The sequence below is a fragment of the Salmo trutta genome, chromosome 13, assembly GCF_901001165.1.
Source record: "Salmo trutta chromosome 13, fSalTru1.1, whole genome shotgun sequence".
Classification (NCBI taxonomy): domain Eukaryota; kingdom Metazoa; phylum Chordata; class Actinopteri; order Salmoniformes; family Salmonidae; genus Salmo; species Salmo trutta.
Genome location: NC_042969.1, coordinates 35,886,029 through 35,905,210, shown reverse-complemented (window position 1 = coordinate 35,905,210; position 19,182 = coordinate 35,886,029). Strand labels below are relative to the sequence as shown.

General features: G+C 40.0%; 1 protein-coding gene across 1 annotated transcript; it reads right to left on the bottom strand.

The window, feature by feature from the left end:
* Positions 1 to 1,552: 1,552 nt before the first annotated feature.
* LOC115205724 (solute carrier family 25 member 48) lies at positions 1,553 to 15,019 on the bottom strand. Its single transcript, XM_029771993.1, has 7 exons — positions 14,026 to 15,019; positions 10,156 to 10,199; positions 9,371 to 9,442; positions 8,409 to 8,661; positions 6,949 to 7,233; positions 3,019 to 3,152; positions 1,553 to 2,305 (listed from the first exon to the last, which is right to left on the bottom strand). The coding sequence occupies exons 1-7, from the start codon at positions 14,069 to 14,071 to the stop codon at positions 2,201 to 2,203; spliced, it is 939 nt and encodes a 312-aa protein (XP_029627853.1). The 5' UTR covers positions 14,072 to 15,019; the 3' UTR covers positions 1,553 to 2,200.
* Between the last annotated feature and the right edge of the window lie 4,163 nt (positions 15,020 to 19,182).

The window sequence follows — 19,182 nt, the reverse complement described above, 5'->3', positions numbered from 1 at the left end:
GACCTCAACCCCATCGAACACCTTTGGGATGAATTGGATCGCCGACTGTGAGCCAGGCCTAATCGCCCAACATTAGTGCCTGACCTCACTAATGCTCTTGTGGCTGAATGGAAGCAAGTCCCCGCAGCAATGAACCAACATCTAGTGGAAAGCCTTCCCAGAACAGTGGAGGCTGTTATAGCAGTAAAGGGGGGACCAACTCCATATTAATGCCCATGACTTTGGAATGAGATGTTCGACGAGCAGGTGTCCACATACTTTTGGTCAGGTAGTGTATACAGAGAGCAATATTTCATATAATTATTGTCCTCTAGGACATTGGTTTTCAAACCTCTCTTCAGGGACCACCAGACATTTCACAATTTAGTTGTAGCCCTGTGCTAGCTCTATTTAACCTAACCAAGGGCTTGGTATTCAGTTGAATCAGGTATACTAGCTCTATTTAACCTAACCAAGGGCTTGGTATTCAGTTGAATCAGGTATACTAACTCTATCTAACCTAATCAAGGGCTTGGTATTCAGTTGAATCCGGTATACTAACTCTATTTAACCTAATCAAGGGCTTGGTATTCAGTTGAATCCGGTATACTAACTCTATTTAACCTAATCAAGGGCTTGGTATTCAGTTGAATCAGGTATACTAACTCTATCTAACCTAATCAAGGGCTTGGTATTCAGTTGAACCAGGTATACTAACTCTATTTAACCTAATCAAGGGCTTGGTATTCAGTTGAATCCGGTATACTAACTCTATTTAACCTAATCAAGGGCTTGGTATTCAGTTGAATCAGGTATACTAACTCTATCTAACCTAATCAAGGGCTTGGTATTCAGTTGAATCAGGTATACTAACTCTATTTAACCTAATCAAGGGCTTGGTATTCAGTTGAATCAGGTATACTAACTCTATTTAACCTAATCAAGGGCTTGGTATTCAGTTGAATCAGGTATACTAACTCTATTTAACCTAATCAAGGGCTTGGTATTCAGTTGAATCAGGTATACTAACTCTATTTAACCTAATCAAGGGCTTGGTATTCAGTTGAATCAGGTATACTAGCTCTAGAATAGTTCAAATATATGGAATGGCTTGGGGTCCCAGAGGTTGAAAACCCCTGCTCTAGGATATCATCTGGTAAAGTTTTTTAGAGAACAGTGCCTTCTAGGGGAGGTTGTTTGTAGTCAACAGTTCATTCAAAACATGTGTGTGTGTGTGTGTGTGTGTGGGGGGGGTTGGGGCATGGGGGCCCAGTACAGAGTTTGGGAAACACTGCATCAGGATACTGTATAGTGTAAAGACAGCTGTACAGAAGCACCCTGCCACCTGACTTTATCAGCCACCCACAGCCCTGAGATAAGGTTCTTCAGAAGGATTCTTCATTGCCCCCCTACATGTGCTCAGTAACAAGTGGCCAACATTGTGGGTCCCTGATGTTTTTTTTTACTCTGTTTACCCGATTACTGTTACACATCAGTAGCCTGGTATCTGTAAGGTTACTGCAGTCATTTAGAAAGCACTGACTTTTGGAGAGGATTTAAAGAAAGAATACCATTTAAATTAAAAAAATATGTTTATTAGGTTTTCCAAGTAAAAGTGTACAGAAACAGTCTCTAACAAGAATTCCCACCAAAAACCCACATTAAAATAACTTTTAAGAAAAAATGATGTACAAAACTATGCCTCCTTGTGGAATGACATTTAATTTCTCTCATACTTATTTACAAATCACAAAGATTAAACAATTGAATTAAAAGCCTGGCACCAACAAAATATAATGATTCATGTGCGTATCATTATGGAGGTTAGAACTAGTTAACTGTTGGGTACTAATAACTAGATCATTTATGCAATACAGCTATATATTAAAATATTAAGCATACTGTTACTGTATATTATAGCACAACATATTTAAATGTATACATTTGTCAATTAATGTAAGGCACTTTAATTAAGATATTTTTTCTTAATATAAGAAACGAGTATTTACACTTCATAAATATATTGTATTATGGCAATAGCGCAGATAATTCTCAACTAGAACAATTCTCAAGTCAAGTCGCTCCCTACTTTCATTCTGCAAGGATTCAAATGATCTTCCTGGGGAAAACATTTGGGGTGTCCTAGGACAAGAGGATAGCTGTCAAGATAATGTGTCATTCAGTGGACATACTGTACTGTATCATATTCCTTGTGTAAACACTAGAGGCCCCTGAAGAACTGCAGAGAGAGTTCATAACCCAGAAACATGGTGGCACTCATTGGGAAGCCTCGGAGAGCGTTCACGGAGGCTCCGCGGAAAAAGACCTGAAGAGAGCAATAGAAAATAATGACATAATGTATAATAAAAAAAAAGGAATTCAATTAAAACTTAACATCCTATGTTCATAACAGTCAACCAAACAAATATCTAGCTGAAACCACATGGTTAACACCTATTCAAGCTTATTCAGGCCAAGTGCCTCTCTTGTTAAATGATTGTCAGGTATTGATCAAATGTCTGTGATCAGTGTCTGTCTGGTCACTTGGGGGGGTTTATGACATATCACTATTGGCTTTTTACTATTTTGTTACATCACAAATTGACCAAAACCTGTTTGAACTCCCTCTTAACCTAGGAACGACCTTGGTAGTTAGTTAATAACTTTTCTTTGGAACAGATCTTGTCTCGCCCTTGTGACTTTTACAGGACATGTTGAGTTGGGTTCACCTGAGTAGAACCTTTAAAAGCTGAAGGGACTAATACTTGCAGCTACTAGAAGTGTCAGCAATGATCTATGTTGCCACAAATCTACACCAAAACCACAGGCTACCGTATTACTTTACAAATGAAATGTAGTGATGGATCCATGTTAAATTACTACACAGTGGGCTGGTTTCCTGTACAAAGATTAGACCTACACATGGACAAAGAAGCATGTTCAATGATCTTCACTGAAAGTGCTGCTTTGTCCAGGGCTACAGACTTAATGGGAGTACGGGAAACAGGCCCAGTGTGTACTGTGTGTCTGTTTGCTTACATGTATCCCCTCGGTCTTGTAGCTCTGAACGATGCAGTGTACAATCCCTCTGTATTTCCTTGTGTGGAGAGCGTCAGCCTGTAGTCTGCTCTTCACCACGTCAGCTGGAGTAGCCGTGACCCACGAGATAGAACCTGTAGACAGAAACATGTCAGAGGTCAGGAGATGTACTTTAGCATGTAGCAACAGAGTTGATCTATAATGTTTTAGAAGGTCCTTGTAAAACAGGCTTTGGCTACAGTGATGTACTTTAGCATGTAGCAACAGAGTTGAACTATAATGTTTTTGAAAGTCCTTGTAACAGGCTTTGGCTACAGTGATGTACATTAGCATGTAGCAACAGAGTTGATCTATAATGTTTTAGAAAGTCCTTGTAACAGGCTTTGGCTACAATCAGGGCATGTTCCAGTCGGCAAAGCTTTATATGTAATACAAATAATAATAATAATAAATCATTTGGTGGTGGAGAAGACTATAGCACTCGTCACTACAGTTCAGTTAGAGTATAGCTATCATAGCGGTACAACCAGTTTTGGGTACTGACAGATTACATGTAACAGGGATTACGTAATCAGATTACATCAACCCAGATTACTTTTAAAAAATGTATGGATTACAGTTACATTCTTAAAAAACAGCCAATTACATTTTGTAAAACTTCAAGATGTTTCTTCAAACACACTGAACTGGTAGGTTTTTTGAAAACTGTGCTGAGACACACTGCTAGGAAGTCACCTTTCAGTGGGAATGGAAGCTTTTTCCTTCTGTTCTAATCTATTAAAAATCCCAAATGTCCTCTCGTTGTTGCTTTCCATACAAACATTTTTATTTTACCAAAAACATCAGACCCTCACTTATTGAGAACTACAGTTGCAAAGAGAGGGTAAACTAGCAGAATTGTTTTAGAATACATAAAATCCTTGAAATATATCACAAGACATCTAGTGGCCATTTGAGTACTTATCACAGATGTCTGTAATTATGTCTTGCCCTCTGTGTGGCCGTATCACAATATAATTAAATAAGATGATTTAAAATAGAAAACAGAACGACAAAGCTGTAAAACGTCTAAATATAAACCATCTACTTAGTGAAGGCTCCCGAGTGGCGCAGCGATCTAAGGCACTGCATCTCAGTGCTAGAGACGTCACTATAGACACCTTGGTTCGAATCCAGGCTGTATCACAACTGGCCGTGATTGAGATCCCTGTAGGGCGGTGCACAATTGGCCCAGAGTCGTCCGGGTTTGGTCGGTGTAGGCCGTCATTGTAGATATACTATTTTTTTTTTTTTTAATACAATGTTTGTTTAATATGAGAGTTTCAGCATGAAATATCGTTGCCATATTTTTTCACACTCTTGTATTTATTTTACTATGTCACTATGTGTTGTTGTCGATGTTTTGGGGCCAAACTGATGGCAGTTATGAAACAAGTCAACAGTAGGAAGAGATGCAGAGTTAATTGAAATTAATGCCATTGTTGATTTGATGCTTTTTTCATTAATTAGACTTGAACCATATGGTCTAATTAAATCAACAACACCTTTCTCGAACATTCAAATGGAAGGAAGTAGTCATAATTAATTGTTGTCACTTCTTAAGCCCATTCTGGTGGGAAGCTGCTATAGACCACCAAGTGCTAACAGTCAGTATCTGGATAACATGTGTGAAATGCTTGATCATGTATGTGATATCAACAGTGAGGTATATTTTCTGGGTGATTTAAATACTGACTGACTTATCAAGCTGCCCACTCAGGAAAATGCTTCAACCTACCAGGGTAGTTACAAACAGCATAGGAATAAAATCATCAACATGTATTGTTCACATCTTTGCTAATGCTGCAGAAATGTGCTTGAAAGCAGTATCCAGATCCATCAGATGTAGTGATCACAATATATAGTAGCCATATCGAGGAAAACCAAAGATCCAAAGGCTGAGCCTAATATAGTGTATAAGAGGTCATAGAAGAAGTTTCGTAGTGATTCCTATGTTGTTGATGTAAAGAATATTTGTTGGTCTATGGTGTGTAATGAGGAGCAAACAGACGCTGCACTTGACACATTCATGAAATTGCTTATCCCAGTTACTAATAAGCACGCATCCATTAAGAAAATGACAAAAAACTGAAATCCCTATTGAGGAATTGAAAAATTGAATGGTTGAGAGGGGTGAGGCAAAAGGAATGGCAAATAAGTCTGGCTGTACAACCGATTGGCAAACGTACTGCAAATGTAGAAATCATGTGACTAAACTGAATACAAATAAATAACTACACTATGAAACAAAGATAACTGACATAAAGAATGATAGTAAAAAGCTTTTGAGCACCTTCAATTACATTTTTGGAAAAAAAGGCAAACTCATCTCCATCATTCATTGAATCAGATGGCTCATTCATCACAAAACCCACTGATATTGCCAACTACTTTAATGATTTTTTCATTGGCAAGATGAGAAAACTTAGGCATGACATGCCAGCAACAAATGCTGACACTACACATCCAAGTATATCTGACCAAATTATGAAAGACAAGCATTGTACTTTTGAATTCAGTATTAAAATTCTATCAACACGCAAACAGTTCTAAAAATGTCCTACAATTTCCTTTCTATCTGTGGTTGTTCGTCTTATCATCTCGCTCGATGGAAGGTCATAGTTCACCCATTACCCAACTTTTTTTAACCACTACATCACTGATAATACGGTGCAGAGCTTGATTAGTAATGCCTAGGAATACAAAATGTGAATGCTATGTATTTTGACAAGAGAGATACAGTATTGATGTAAAGAGTTGATCATTTTATGCAATTCATCATTACAACTGACTGAACAGTCGCTGATGCTACGTGACAGTGTGAATTATTTATCATATTTCAGAGGTATAACATTAAAACTGTATAGCTAATAGGCTAGGTGTTCATCCCAGAAACCCTAGACCAGAGCTGCCCAACCCTCTTCCTGGAGATCTACCGTCCTGTGGGGTTTCAGTCCAAACGTAATTTAACACACCTGATTCTACTAATTAGCTGCGCAACAAGACCTTAACTAGCTGAATCAGATATGCTAAATTAGGGTTGGATTGAAAACCTACAGGACAGTAGATCTCCAGGAAGAGGGTTGGGCCGCCCTGCCCTAGACCCACTCCAATTCGCATATCGCGCCAATAGATCCACAGATGACGCAATCTCAAATCGCACTCAACACTTCCTTTTCCCACCCGGATAAAAGGAACACCTATGTGAGAATGCTATTCATTGACTACAGCTCAGCGTTCAACACCATAGTGCCCACAAAGCTCATCACTAAGCTAAGGACCCTGAGTCTAAACACCTCCCTATGCAACTGGATCCTGGACTTCCTGACGGGCCGGCCCCAGGTGATAAGGGTAGGCAACAACACATCTGCCACGCTGATCCTCAACACGGGGGCCCCTCAGGGGTGCGTGCTTAGTCCCCTCCTGTACTCCCTGTTCACCCATGACTGCATGGCCAAGCATGACTCCAACACCATCATTAAGTTTGCTGACGACACAACAGTGGTATAATCTACCCTCCTGTACTCCCTGTTCACCCATGACTGCATGGCCAAGCATGACTCCAACACCATCATTAAGTTTGCTGACGACACAACAGTGGTAGGCCTGATCACCGACAACGATGAGACAGTGAGGTCCGGAAGGCGGTAGACTAAAACTCAAACCCTGGTTACGGCCCTGCTAGCAATGTCAGGATTGTGGGTATGATTTATGTATGGGCCTAATAACCCTCCACCAGTACATTCTCTGGCCTAGTGGAAACCAAAACGAGGCCACGGTTTCAACAGAATGCTCCTTCATCTGACCTAAAGGCTACTTTCAAATTTGCTTCCACCAAGCACAACTAGCAACAGTAACATTACCATCCATCCGTAAACACCTTCCAGTTACCTGCCAGTCCTCCAGACACCCATACAGAACAGGGATGAGGTGATGACCTCCCTTCAGGGGATAGCCAGCTACAGAACAACGCGTAAGGGATGAAGTACAGCGTGTACCCAGGGACGTCTCTCAGGACCATGGCCCCGGCTCCTCTGTAGAGTCCCTGGATCCCCTCAGTCTGCAGTATGGAACTGATGCAGTGGATGGGCCCTCTGTAGGTCGGCTGGCCCTGGAGAGTCACTGAGCGCACAGCGATATTACCTTTCCCAGTCGTCCCGGCAAGGGTCAGGTTCTCTAAAATACACAAGGATACAAAACAATAATGATTAGATTCTACTTTACTTTATTGACCACTCATGCAGAAAGAAGATCGTTTGGATTAAGGGGAAGGAGGCTTTAGCTATATACCAGAACAACAGGCGATGGTCAACATTTAACCCATGTATTATGCCCTATACTGTAGGCACCATAAAGATCCATGGGGCAACACACAAGGACGTGTGGTACATCGCCATATAAAAAAGCAGTTTCCGTCTTCAAAACGGTGACTGGTGACTCATCACTGACAGGTGATTACAACGCCTTAGTTTATCAACCTTTAAGTGAGCTGGTTACAATCCACGGGATTTATCATCTCAAGCTAGCTCGTCTGAGTTGCTGTTGTGAAATATGAATGGCTGTTGGAAAACTAATGGGGCGCTGAATCTGAATAGGCAAATGAATCGTTGTCCCTGGTTCGTTGAATTGTCAATTTATTCTGTTCTGTTCTAATCTAGACCTCTGAGTAAAGTCCCACTAAAATGAGCTGTCTAAACCCATGGGAACTATAGGCACTGTACCTGCTAGAATGGTCTGAAGGATAGTTGTACTAAAGGAAATACCTTTTAGAATGGTCTAAAGGATAGTTGTACTAAAGGAAATACCTTTTAGAATGGTCTGAAGGATAGTTGTACTAAAGGAAATACCTTTCAGAATGGTCTGAAGGATAGTTGTACTAAAGGAAATACCTTTTAGAATGGTCTGAAGGATAGTTGTACTAAAGGAAATACCTTTTAGAATGGTCTGAAGGATAGTTGTACTAAAGGAAATACCTTTTAGAATGGTCTGAAGGATAGTTGTACTAAAGGAAATACCTTTTAGAATGGTCTGAAGGATAGTTGTACTAAAGGAAATACCTTTTAGAATGGTCTGAATGATAGTTGTACTAAAGGAAATACCTTTTAGAATGGTCTGAAGGATAGTTGTACTAAAGGAAATACCTTTTAGAATGGTCTGAAGGATAGTTGTACTAAAGGAAATACCTTTTAGAATGGTCTAAAGGATAGTTGTACTAAAGGAAATACCTTTTAGAATGGTCTGAAGGATAGTTGTACTAAAGGAAATACCTTTCAGAATGGTCTGAAGGATAGTTGTACTAAAGGAAATACCTTTTAGAATGGTCTGAAAGATAGTTATAGTAAAGGAAATACCTGCTAGACAGGGCAGAGTCTGCATCTGCAATCTGATCTTAACCAGGTCGACCGGAGCTCCGAGTCCCACTGACATTAGCCCTGTCAACATGCTGGCCAGGGTCATGTCCAGCATACCACACGACTGCCTCTCGTCACCATGGCGGAACTTGCTTATAACCCTCTGTGTGTTGTTGAAAAACCCAAACACCACTGAGTTATACACAGTGATGCTGGCCAGCGGGAAGGAGAGACCCTTGAAGAAGCCAGCAACCTAGGTGGAAGAAAAATGAGAGGTTTTATGGAACAATTTGTTTTGCAGAAGGCCTGGGTCCCAGTATACCACGTGACCTTTGGCAGCTTTAAGCATTCTCCTTCTCCCAGAGCGCCCTCCACTTCTTTCCAGGTTTTTCTCCCTCCCAGCCAGAGAGAGGATACAGAGGGAGTATTCACAGCAAGGCTCAATAATATTTTATAAAACAAAAGCACAGTTGCTTCAAAAGTCACATTTTTCATTCCAGAACTGTCACAGCAAGGCCTACAGTATAATCTACAGATGAGAGTGTGAGTTGAATATAGGATATTAGAATGAACTTTTACAGTAGTTGTCGCGGCTGACACTTATGTCCAAGCCCTCTACAGTTCTAAAGGAAACCATACCAATACCATGGCGACAAATGGTTTATTATGCCAAATATTACTTCATGTATTACTGTGGGATCCATTCCCATTGGGTTCCCCACAACATGTCCATGTACGCATGACTGTAAATTGCGTTGAATAAAAGTGTCTGCTAAACGGCCTATATTACCGTTAGACTACAAGAGCAGTGACATATCAAATCAAATTGTATTAGTCACATGTGCCGAATACAAACAGGTGTAGACCTTACAGTGAAATGCTTACTTACAAGCCCCTTAACCAACAATGTAGTTTAAAAAATATGAATAAGAAATAAAAGCAACAACTAGTTAATCACTAACAGTTTCCTTTCTGTAGATTTGGAGGACACAGTGAAGGGTGTTCTTGTATCCTTTCCCAGCTTGTAAACGAGTCTGTTGGGTAGAATCATAGAAAATGGTAAATGATAAGAACCTCAACATTCCTACTACACAATCTACAACATGTAGGCTAGGTGATGTGTGCTAACTGGTTTTAATGTTACTGCATTACTGCAGGCCTATAGCCCTCTAAATGGTAACTGTGTATGTACAGATACAGTAATATTGCATGTTTGATAAAAACCCAAGGTTTGACATTAAGGGTTGATCTATTGCCTAGAGCAAGTGAACTGAACAGCTAGGCAAGTTGAGCTCGGAGGTTACCCCCATTGGGCCTTTTCTTTTTTTTTTACTGACAGCAACGAAACTGCAAGCATTGATCTGCCTGGTTCACCTCCATTGTTTAAATGAAAGAGACAATTTATGGCATTTTTGTGGGCCTTTCAGACCCAGGTTGGTGGTGGCACCTTAATTGGGGAAGATGGGCTCATGGTAATGGCTGGAGTGGAATGGTATCAAACACATGGTTTCCATGATTTCCATGTGTTTGATGCCATTCCATTTGTGCTGTTCCAGCCATTATTATGGGCCTTCTTCACCTCAGCAGCCTTCACTGTTTAAACCTCAGACAGTTTCCTGTACACAGATTAAACCTAAACCTGGACTTAAACTCAAGATAAACAGAGAATATCCTTTCAGTTCAGGACTAGGCTTGATCAGTGTCTGGGAAACCAGTCCTTTATGTGTTGAACTGTGTCCTCATGTACCTTGACTGTGTCCAGCGGATGACCCACAATAACACTGGAAGCTCCTATTGGAAAAACAGATGGAAACCACATTTAGAGGAGTGAGAAGGGATAGATAGGGGTGGGAGAGAGAGTGAAAGAGAGAGGGGGGAGAGAGAGTGAAAGAGAGAGAGGGGGAGAGAGAGAGAAAGAAAGAGAGAGGGGGAGAGAGAAAGAAAGAGAGAGGGGGGAGAGAGAGAGTGAAAGAGAGAGAGGGGGAGAGAAAGAGAGAGGGGGAGAGAGAGAGAAAGAGAGAGGGGGGGGAGCGTGAAAGAGAGAGAGGGGGGAGAGAGAGAAAGAGAGAGGGGGAGAGAGAGAGAAAGAGAGAGGGGGAGAGAGAGAGAAAGAGGGAGAGAGAGAGAAAGATAGAGGGGGGAGAGAGAGTGAAAGAGAGAGGGGGGAGAGAGATTGAGGGTGAAAGAGAGAGAGAGAGTGAAAGAGAGAAACACACACAGAGAGAGAGAACCGAAGAAAATGAACAACATTGACAAATGGTTTGATGAAGAATGCAAAAACCTAAGAAAGAAATTGAGAAACCTATCCAACCAAAAACAGCAGACTCGTACATTTCCTCAGTGAAAACATTGTACTAAGCAAATGTGAAATTGGCTTTTTACTAAATTACAATACGACAGACCACGTATTCACCCTGCACACCCTAATTAACAAACAAACAAACCAAAACAAAGGCAAAGTCTTCTCCTTCTTTGTTGATTTCAAAAAAGCTTAAATCAATTTGGCATGAGGGTCTGCTATACAAATTGATGAAAAGTGGTGTTGGGGGAAAAACATACAACATTATAAAATCCATGTACACAAACAACAAGTGTGTGGTTAAAATTGGCAAAAACACCAAATAATGCATGCAGAGCAGAATTAGGCCGATACCCGCTAATGATCAAAATCCAGAAAAAAGTTGTTAAATTCTACAACCACCTAAAAGGAAGCAATTCCCAAATGTTCCATAACAAAGCCATCACCCAGAGAAAGATTAACCTGGAAAAGTCCCCTAAGCAAGCTGGTCCTGGAGCTCTGTTCACAAACACAAACACCCCAGGACAGCAACACAATTAGACGCAATCAAATCATGAGAAAACAAAAAGATAATTACTTGACACATTTGAAAGAATTAACAAAAAAACTGAGCAAACTAGAATGCTATTTGGCCCTTACCAGAGTACACAGTGGCAGAATACTTGACCACTGTGACTGACCCAAAATTAAGGAACGCTTCGACTACATACAGACTCCGTGAGCATAGCCTTGCTATTGAGAAAGGCCGCCGTAAGCAGACCTGGCTCTCAAGAGAAGACAGGCTATGTGCACACTGCCCACAAAATGAGGTGGAAACTAAGCTGCACTTCCTAACCTCCTGCCAAATGTATGACCATATTAGAGACACATATTTCCCTCAGATTACACAGATCCACAAAGAATTTGAAAATGAACCCAATTTTGATAAACTCCCATATCTATTGGGTGAAATACCACAGAGTCCCATCACAGCAGCAAGATGTGTGACCTGTTGCCACAAGAAAAGGGCAACCAGTGAAGAACAAACACCATTGTAAATACAACCCATATTTATGTTGATTTATTTTCCCTTTTTTACTTTAACTATTTGCACATAATATGACATTTGAAATGTCTTTATTCTTTTGGAACTTCTGTGAGTGTAATGTTTATTATTAATTTGCATTGTTTTATTATCTACTTCACTTGCTTTGGCAAAGTTAACATATGTTTCCCATGCCAATAAAGCCCTTAAATTGAAATTGAATTGAAAGAAAGCATGCAGGGAATTCTACGGAATTAAAAAGCAAATTAAAATCAAAATACTTATTCAAATTGCCTAAATCTAATTTAAATGTGTCATTGAACCAATTGCACTTCATGGCAGAGAGGTGTGGGGTCCACTTGCAGAACAAGATTTCACCCAATGGGACAAACACCCCATTGAAACCCTGCATGCAGAGTTCTATAAGAGTCTCCTACATGTCCAGAGGACAACTATAAATAATACATGCAGCACAGAATTAAGCCAATATCCACTAATGTTTGTTGCTCATCCATATATTTATATATTCTTACTTCAGTCCTTTACTTAGATTTGTGTGTATTAGGTATTTGTTGTGGAATTGTTAGATTACATGTTAGATATTACTGCACTGTCAGAACTAGAAGCACAAGAATTTCGCTACACTCGCAATAACATCTGCTAACCATGTGTATGTGACCAATACAATTTGATTTGATAATAAGAAAAACTCAAAATAGAGCAATTAAGTTTTGGAAACATCTCAAATACAGTGACCCCCTCTCATATCATTACCAAGCCCTGCAATGCCAAGAACTGAGCAAAGAAAAGAGTCCCCTCATCCAGCTGGTCCTGAGTTTACAAATCTGTTCTACTAACACACTGAAGCCTCAGGACCAGAACATCCAATCAATCAGAATAAAATACAACAGTCAAAACAATATTACCTATTGGGAAATACAAGCGCAAAGCAAAATGCAGTGCTATCTGGCCCTATATCGACAGTACACCGTGGCAAACTATTTGACCAAGGATACTGATCAAAACCTTAGAAAAACCTTGACAAAGTACAGGCTCAGCGAGCACAGCCATGCACCACGGCTGATCCTGTGACAGAGCTGCATTTCCTGACAAAATGTCAAAAATATAAAACAATGAGTGTCATTTCCCCAAATGTTAAACCTTTATTCACGGTTTCAAAGACCGCTCTGATGACAATAGGCTACCCGTCCTGTCGCGAGAGGACGCAGAGAGATGTAGGTTGGCAGCGCACTACATTGCTGCCTGCCATAAAACGAGGGACAGTGTCTGACAGACCAACCAACCTGCACATGTTCTTTATGCCATTGTTATTGTCCATTGTATGGTTATTTTGACCCTTGAATTATGTTGTTACTGATTGTCCCGTTGACAGTATTGAATATTATTATTATTATGTTAATATCGTAAATGTATCACTTAATCGCCAAAGTACGCTTTGGCAAGATGCCCATTGTTATGTCATGCCAATAAAGCAAATTGAAAGCGAGTGAGATAGAGGGTGAGCGATAATAACAACATAATGTTGTTTCAATGGCACACGGCCTAGAACATCCAACCCTCCTCGGACAATACAACTATAGTACCACAGATTTCAGGGAAATACAGAGAGAACTGGGAGAATCATGTCCCGCCAGACAGTCTCAACAGCATTTTAGAACACTACCACAGCTCTACCTCTGCTTCGGGATCATTGACTCAACATTTGCAAAAAAAAACTAAAGTAGGCCGATAATGTTCATAACTACAGTAGTCTGCCTATAGGCGAATAACAGGCGATGAAGAGTGAGAACAAGTTACAGCATTCCACAGATAGCATTATGTAATGTGCAACTACTATGCCCCTACTGGCCGTTTCGGGTAGCGCGCCTTGCAGAAGTAGAATACAGATAAGGAATACTTTTTCTCAAACTAAATAGTAAAATGTGTTGGAACTGTTTATTTAATTATTAACTCCCGTTAAGTGTTTGATCAAAATGATCAAATGTCAAGCGCTATGTGGGCAATTAGATTAGGAAACTCTGTGTATGCTTCCCATTGTTTAAACTTTGTTCCAATTATTCATTTTTAAAATGTATAATGGAACATAGATTAAACGTAGGCCTAAATAACAAAGATAGCAAATGTATTAAAAATAAAAAACAAAAGTTTGTTTAACACACATGATAATAAACAAACAACAAAATCGACATACAATTGTCCAACATGTGCTCTATCCCAAACTCATCTCTAATTCTACAGTTAATTGACTAGTTAAAAAAATAACGGACACTCACCTCCAATCCACCCTGCAAGGAAGTCATCTAGATGAAAACAACTCATTTTAGGATGCTCTTAATACCTTTTCTTTTGTAACTGTCACCAGTCAAGTCACTTGTGAGCAGAAATCTTAATTGCCTGGAATTGAAAGTCGATACAGACACGCGGGGTAGGCTATTTAAGAAACAAAGTAAAACAAATGTACTTTCCTAGCATCTATGTAAACCTCTAGATAGGTGTAGGAGGGTCAGTAAACATAAAACCGTTGGGAAGGATTGGGCGTCTCTAAACCAATCAGCATCTAGGATTTCTGTGTAGCACTCGCCGTCTCAAAACAATGGGCATGCTCGTTTTGCATTGTCCGGTGCCCCGGTATGTAGACAAGTGACAAGTGGAATCGACTAAAACTGGACCCAGGCCATACAAAACAAACTTGCCCAGTTACTTTGCTCTGATGACCTTCAAGCCGTCCTAAATTGTTTGTGCAGTTGGGAATAAAATAACGTCATAAATACTGTAAACCAAGAGGAATGTGGATGTAAACAAAATATTATCTTCATTGGTCACGTACATAATTAGCCACGTGGGAGGAGATTGAAGGCTATATCATATCACAAAACATTTATCAACTTATTTGGGCAACACAAATAAACTCCATAAACGTTGTGCAACATAGCTTTTTTCTTGTTTTTAGTTGATAATAAGTTATTTTCCTATTTAATAGGCTATATAGCAAACTAACCATATATATTGTGAAAGAGGAGATAACAGAACAGGGTTGAAGACACACCCAGACATATTGCCTAGAAAACCACACATATAGCACTCAAAGATAAGAAACCATTGCACTGCAGGATGGAAAATTACAAGCAAAATATGGTGCCAGAAGTGGGACAGACATATTTTCTGTTTGCTTGCACCTCTGGACCTCAAGACTCATTCAGAAAACCCCAATTACTATTCTCTTAAGGATCCGCCCCTTTTTTTAAATATTCGCCTAAAATGACATACCCAAATCTAACTGCCTGTAGCTCAGGACCTGGAGCAAGGATGTGCATATTCTTGATACCATTTGAAAGGAAACACTTTGAAGTTTGTGGAAATGTGAAAGGAATGTAGGAGAATATAACACATTAGATCTGGTAAAAGATAATACAAAGAAAAAACTATGCATTTTTCGTATATTTTTTTGTACCATCATCTTCGAAACGCAAGAGAAAGGCCATAATGTATTATTCCAGCCCAAACACAATTTAGATTTTGGCCACCAGATGGCAGCAGTGTATGTGCAACGTTTTAGACTGATCCAATGAACCATTGCATTTATGTTCAATATGTTATATCAAGACTGCTCAAATGTGCCTAATTGGTTTATTTCTAACTTTTCAAGTTCATAACTGTGCACTCTTCTCAAACAATAGCATGGTATTCTTTCACTTTAATAGCTATTGTAAATTGGACAGTGCAGTTAGATTATAAAGGATTTAAGCTTTCTGCCAATATCAGATATATCTATGTCCTGGGAAATGTTCTTGTTACTTACAACCTCATGCTAATCGCATTAGCCTACGTTAGCTCAACTGTCCCGCGGGGCACCCACCGATCCTGCAGAGGATAAAAACCTACACTTTTATTAGCATGTGCATTTAGTGAAAGTATTCATACCCCTTAACTTGTTCCCAAAAATGTGTTACAACCTGAATTAAACATTTATTAAATATCTATTATTTTCACCTATCTACACTCAATACCCCATAATGACAACGTGAAAACATGTTTTAGACATTTTTGCAAATGTATTGAAAATAAAATACAAAAATATCAAATTTACATGAATATTCACACCCCTAAATCAAGTCTTTGCACACCTAGGTTGTACAATACAATACTTTAAAAAAGTCTTTAAGCTCTGTCAAGTTGGTTGTTGATCATTGCTAGGCAGCCATTTTCAAGTCTGGCAATAGATTTCTGAGCCAATTTAAGACAGAACTGTAACCTGGCAACTCAGGAACATTCAATGTCATCTTGGTAAGCAACTTCAGTGTATACATTCACCGGTCAGTTTATTAGTTACACCCATCTAGTACCAGGTCGGACCCCCCTTTGCCTCCAGAACAGCCTGAATTATTTGGGGCATTCTACAAGGTGTCAGAAACGTTCCAAAAGGATGTTGTTCCATGCTGACGCGATGGCATCACGTAGCTTCTGCAGATGTCGGTACATTCATGCTGTGAACAGCCTGTTTCATCTCATCTCAAAGATGCTCTAATGGGTTGAGGTCTGGGGACTGCACAGGCCGTTCAAGTCAACTGAACTCGCTGTCATGTTCCAGGCAATGTTTTTCCACTCCTCAGTTGTCCAGTGTTGGTGATCACGTGCCCACTGGAGCTGCTTCTTCTTGGGGCAGCAGGTAGCCTAGTGGTTAGAGCGTTGGGCCAGTAACCGAAAGGGTGCTAGAGAAAATCCCGAGCTGACAAGGTAAAAATCTGTAATTCTGTCCTGAGTAAGGCAGTTAACCCACTGTTCCCCAGGTGCCGAAGAAGTGGATGTCGATTATGGCAGCCCCCCACACCTCTCTGATTTGAATGCATTCAGTTGTACTGCTTGTTTTTAGCTGATAGGAGTGAAATCAGGTTTTGTCATTTGCTGCAATAGCCCAACCGTGACAAGTATCGACGAGTTGTGCTTTCCGAAATGCCATTCTGCATCCACTATTGTTATTTGTCTGTTTTTGGGCCGCCTGTTAGCTTGCAGGTTTCTTGCCATTATCATTCGAAATCTCTCATCAACAAGCTATTTTTGCCCACAGGACTGCTTCTGACTGAATGTTTTCTGTTTGTCGCACCATTCTCGGTAAACCCTAGACACTGTCGTGCTTGAAAAGCCCAGGAGGGCAGCCTTTTCTGAGATACTAGATCTGGCGCGCCTGGCACCGATGATCATACCACGCTCAAAGTCGCTTAGGTCACTCGTTTTGCCCATTCTAACGTTCAGCAGTAACTGAATGCCTCGATAAAGCAGCCTGTTCCCCTGCTTTATATAACAAGCCACTGCCACATGACTCACTGTCTGTAGGAGCGATCAATTTTTATGAACGTGGTGGTGTACCTAATGAACTTGCCGGTGAGTGCATTTGGCCTTGTGTTTTAGGTTGTTGATCTCCCAGTGTCTGGTGGAAAGCAGACTGAACCAGATTTTAATCTAGGATTTTGCCTGTGCTCAGCTCTATTACATTTATTTTATTAAAAAAAAAACTCCCTAGTCCTTGTCGATTACAAGCATACCCATAACATGATGCAGCCACCACTATGCTTGAAAATAAGAAGAGTGGTACTCAGTAATGTGTTGTTGGATTTGCCCCAAACATAAAACTTTGTATTCAGGACAAAAGTGAATTGCATTGGCCCATTTTTTTTGCCATATTATTTTAGTGCCTTATTGCAAACAGGATGCATGTTTTTTAATTTTGTACAGGCTTCCTTTTCCCACTCTGTCATTTAGGCTAGTATTGTGGAGTAACTACAGTGTTGTTGACCCATCCTCTGGTTTCTCCTATCACAGCTATTAGACGATGTAACTGTTTTAAAATCACCATTGGCCTTATGGTGAAATTCCTGAGTGTAACAATCATCATACGTAATGGACCAAGGCGCAGCGGGTTGAGTGCTGATCTTAACTTTATTTGAACACGTAACAAACAAAACAAGAAAACGATCAACAGTGTTGCAGGTTAACACACAGCAGTACAACAACAACTTCCCACAAAGGGACAGGTGAAAACAGGCTACCTAAGTATGACTCCCAATCAGAAACAACGATTTACAGCTGTTCCTGATTGAGAGCCATACCAGGCCAACAAAGAAATACACAACATAGAAAACCATAGAAATACAAAAAAGAACATTACCCAAAAACCCCAGAACACATAAATCAAACACCCCTCTTACATAAATACATATCCCATTAAACCCCGAACCACAAAACAAATAGCCCCTGCCATGTCCTGACCAAATTACAATAACCAATAACCCCTTATACTTGTCAGGACGTGACACTGAGTGGTTTTCTTCCTCTCCGGCAACTAAGTTAGGAAGGATGCCTGTATCTTTGTAGTGACTGGGTGTATTGATACACCATCCATATTGTAATTAATTATTTCACCATGCTCAAAGGGATATTCAACTTTTTTTTTTTTTTTACCCATCTACCAATAGGTGCCCTTTGTGAGGCATTGGAAAACCACCCTGGTCTTTGTGGCTGAATCTGTGTTTGAAATTCACTGCTCTACTGAGGGACTTTACAGATAACTGTGTTTGGGGTACAGAGGCAAGATAGTCATTCAAAAATCAAGTTAATCACTATTATTGCACACAGAGTGAGTCCATGCAACTTATTATGACTTGTTAAGCACGTCTTTACTCCTGAATTTATTTAGGCTTGCCATAACAAAGGGGTTGAATACTTGACACAATACATTTCAGATTCATTTTTTATTCATTTGTAAACATTTCTAAAAACATAATTCCACTTTGACATTATGGGGTGTTGTGTGTAGGCCAGCGACACATCTCAATGTAATCAATTTTAAATTCAGGCTATAACAACAAAATGTAGAAAAAGTCAAGGGGTGTGAATACTTTCTGAAGGCTCTGTACCTGTCAACAGGTTCAGCCGCAGGTATTCATTTTATTTTTAACTCTCGAGAATGTAGTGTAATGTTAATATTAATCTAACGTTAATTTGACCCTGTATATAGCTTCCTGTCTTATTTCTTGTTTTCGTTATTATTAATTAATACACTACCGTTCAAAAGTTTGGGGTCACTGTCAAAAGTAGTTCTGCAGGTGGGGTGAAGTCAGGCGCAGGAGACTTAGGTACGTGAAACACGTTTAATGAAGAATGCAATTCCAAAGAACCGAACCGACAAGGCAGGGTAAAAAATAACTCCAAAGACAAACACAGTCTAGGAATGTAGCGGGACGCAGCCCAGCAACCCTAATGCAAAACGCGTAACGTATTCTTAAGGACAAGAAAAAATTATCCTACAACAACAGACACGAAACAACCCCACACACAAAACAGACATACTAAATACCCCACTAATTACTAAACACAAGACAGGTGCTACCCTAACCAGACATTACCAAACGAAACAGAAAAAGAAATCGGTGGCA

Excerpts from the sequence above, each read along its gene's own strand:
- LOC115205724 (XM_029771993.1), bottom strand. The coding sequence starts at position 14,071 with ATGAGTTGTTTTCATCTAGATGACTTCCTTGCAGGGTGGATTGGAG. Across the intron at positions 7,234-8,408 it reads GACTCTGCCCTGTCTAGCAG|AGAACCTGACCCTTGCCGGG; the intron begins GTATTTCCTTTA and ends TGTGTATTTTAG. Across the intron at positions 2,306-3,018 it reads ACAAGACCGAGGGGATACAT|GTCTTTTTCCGCGGAGCCTC; the intron begins GTAAGCAAACAG and ends TGCTCTCTTCAG.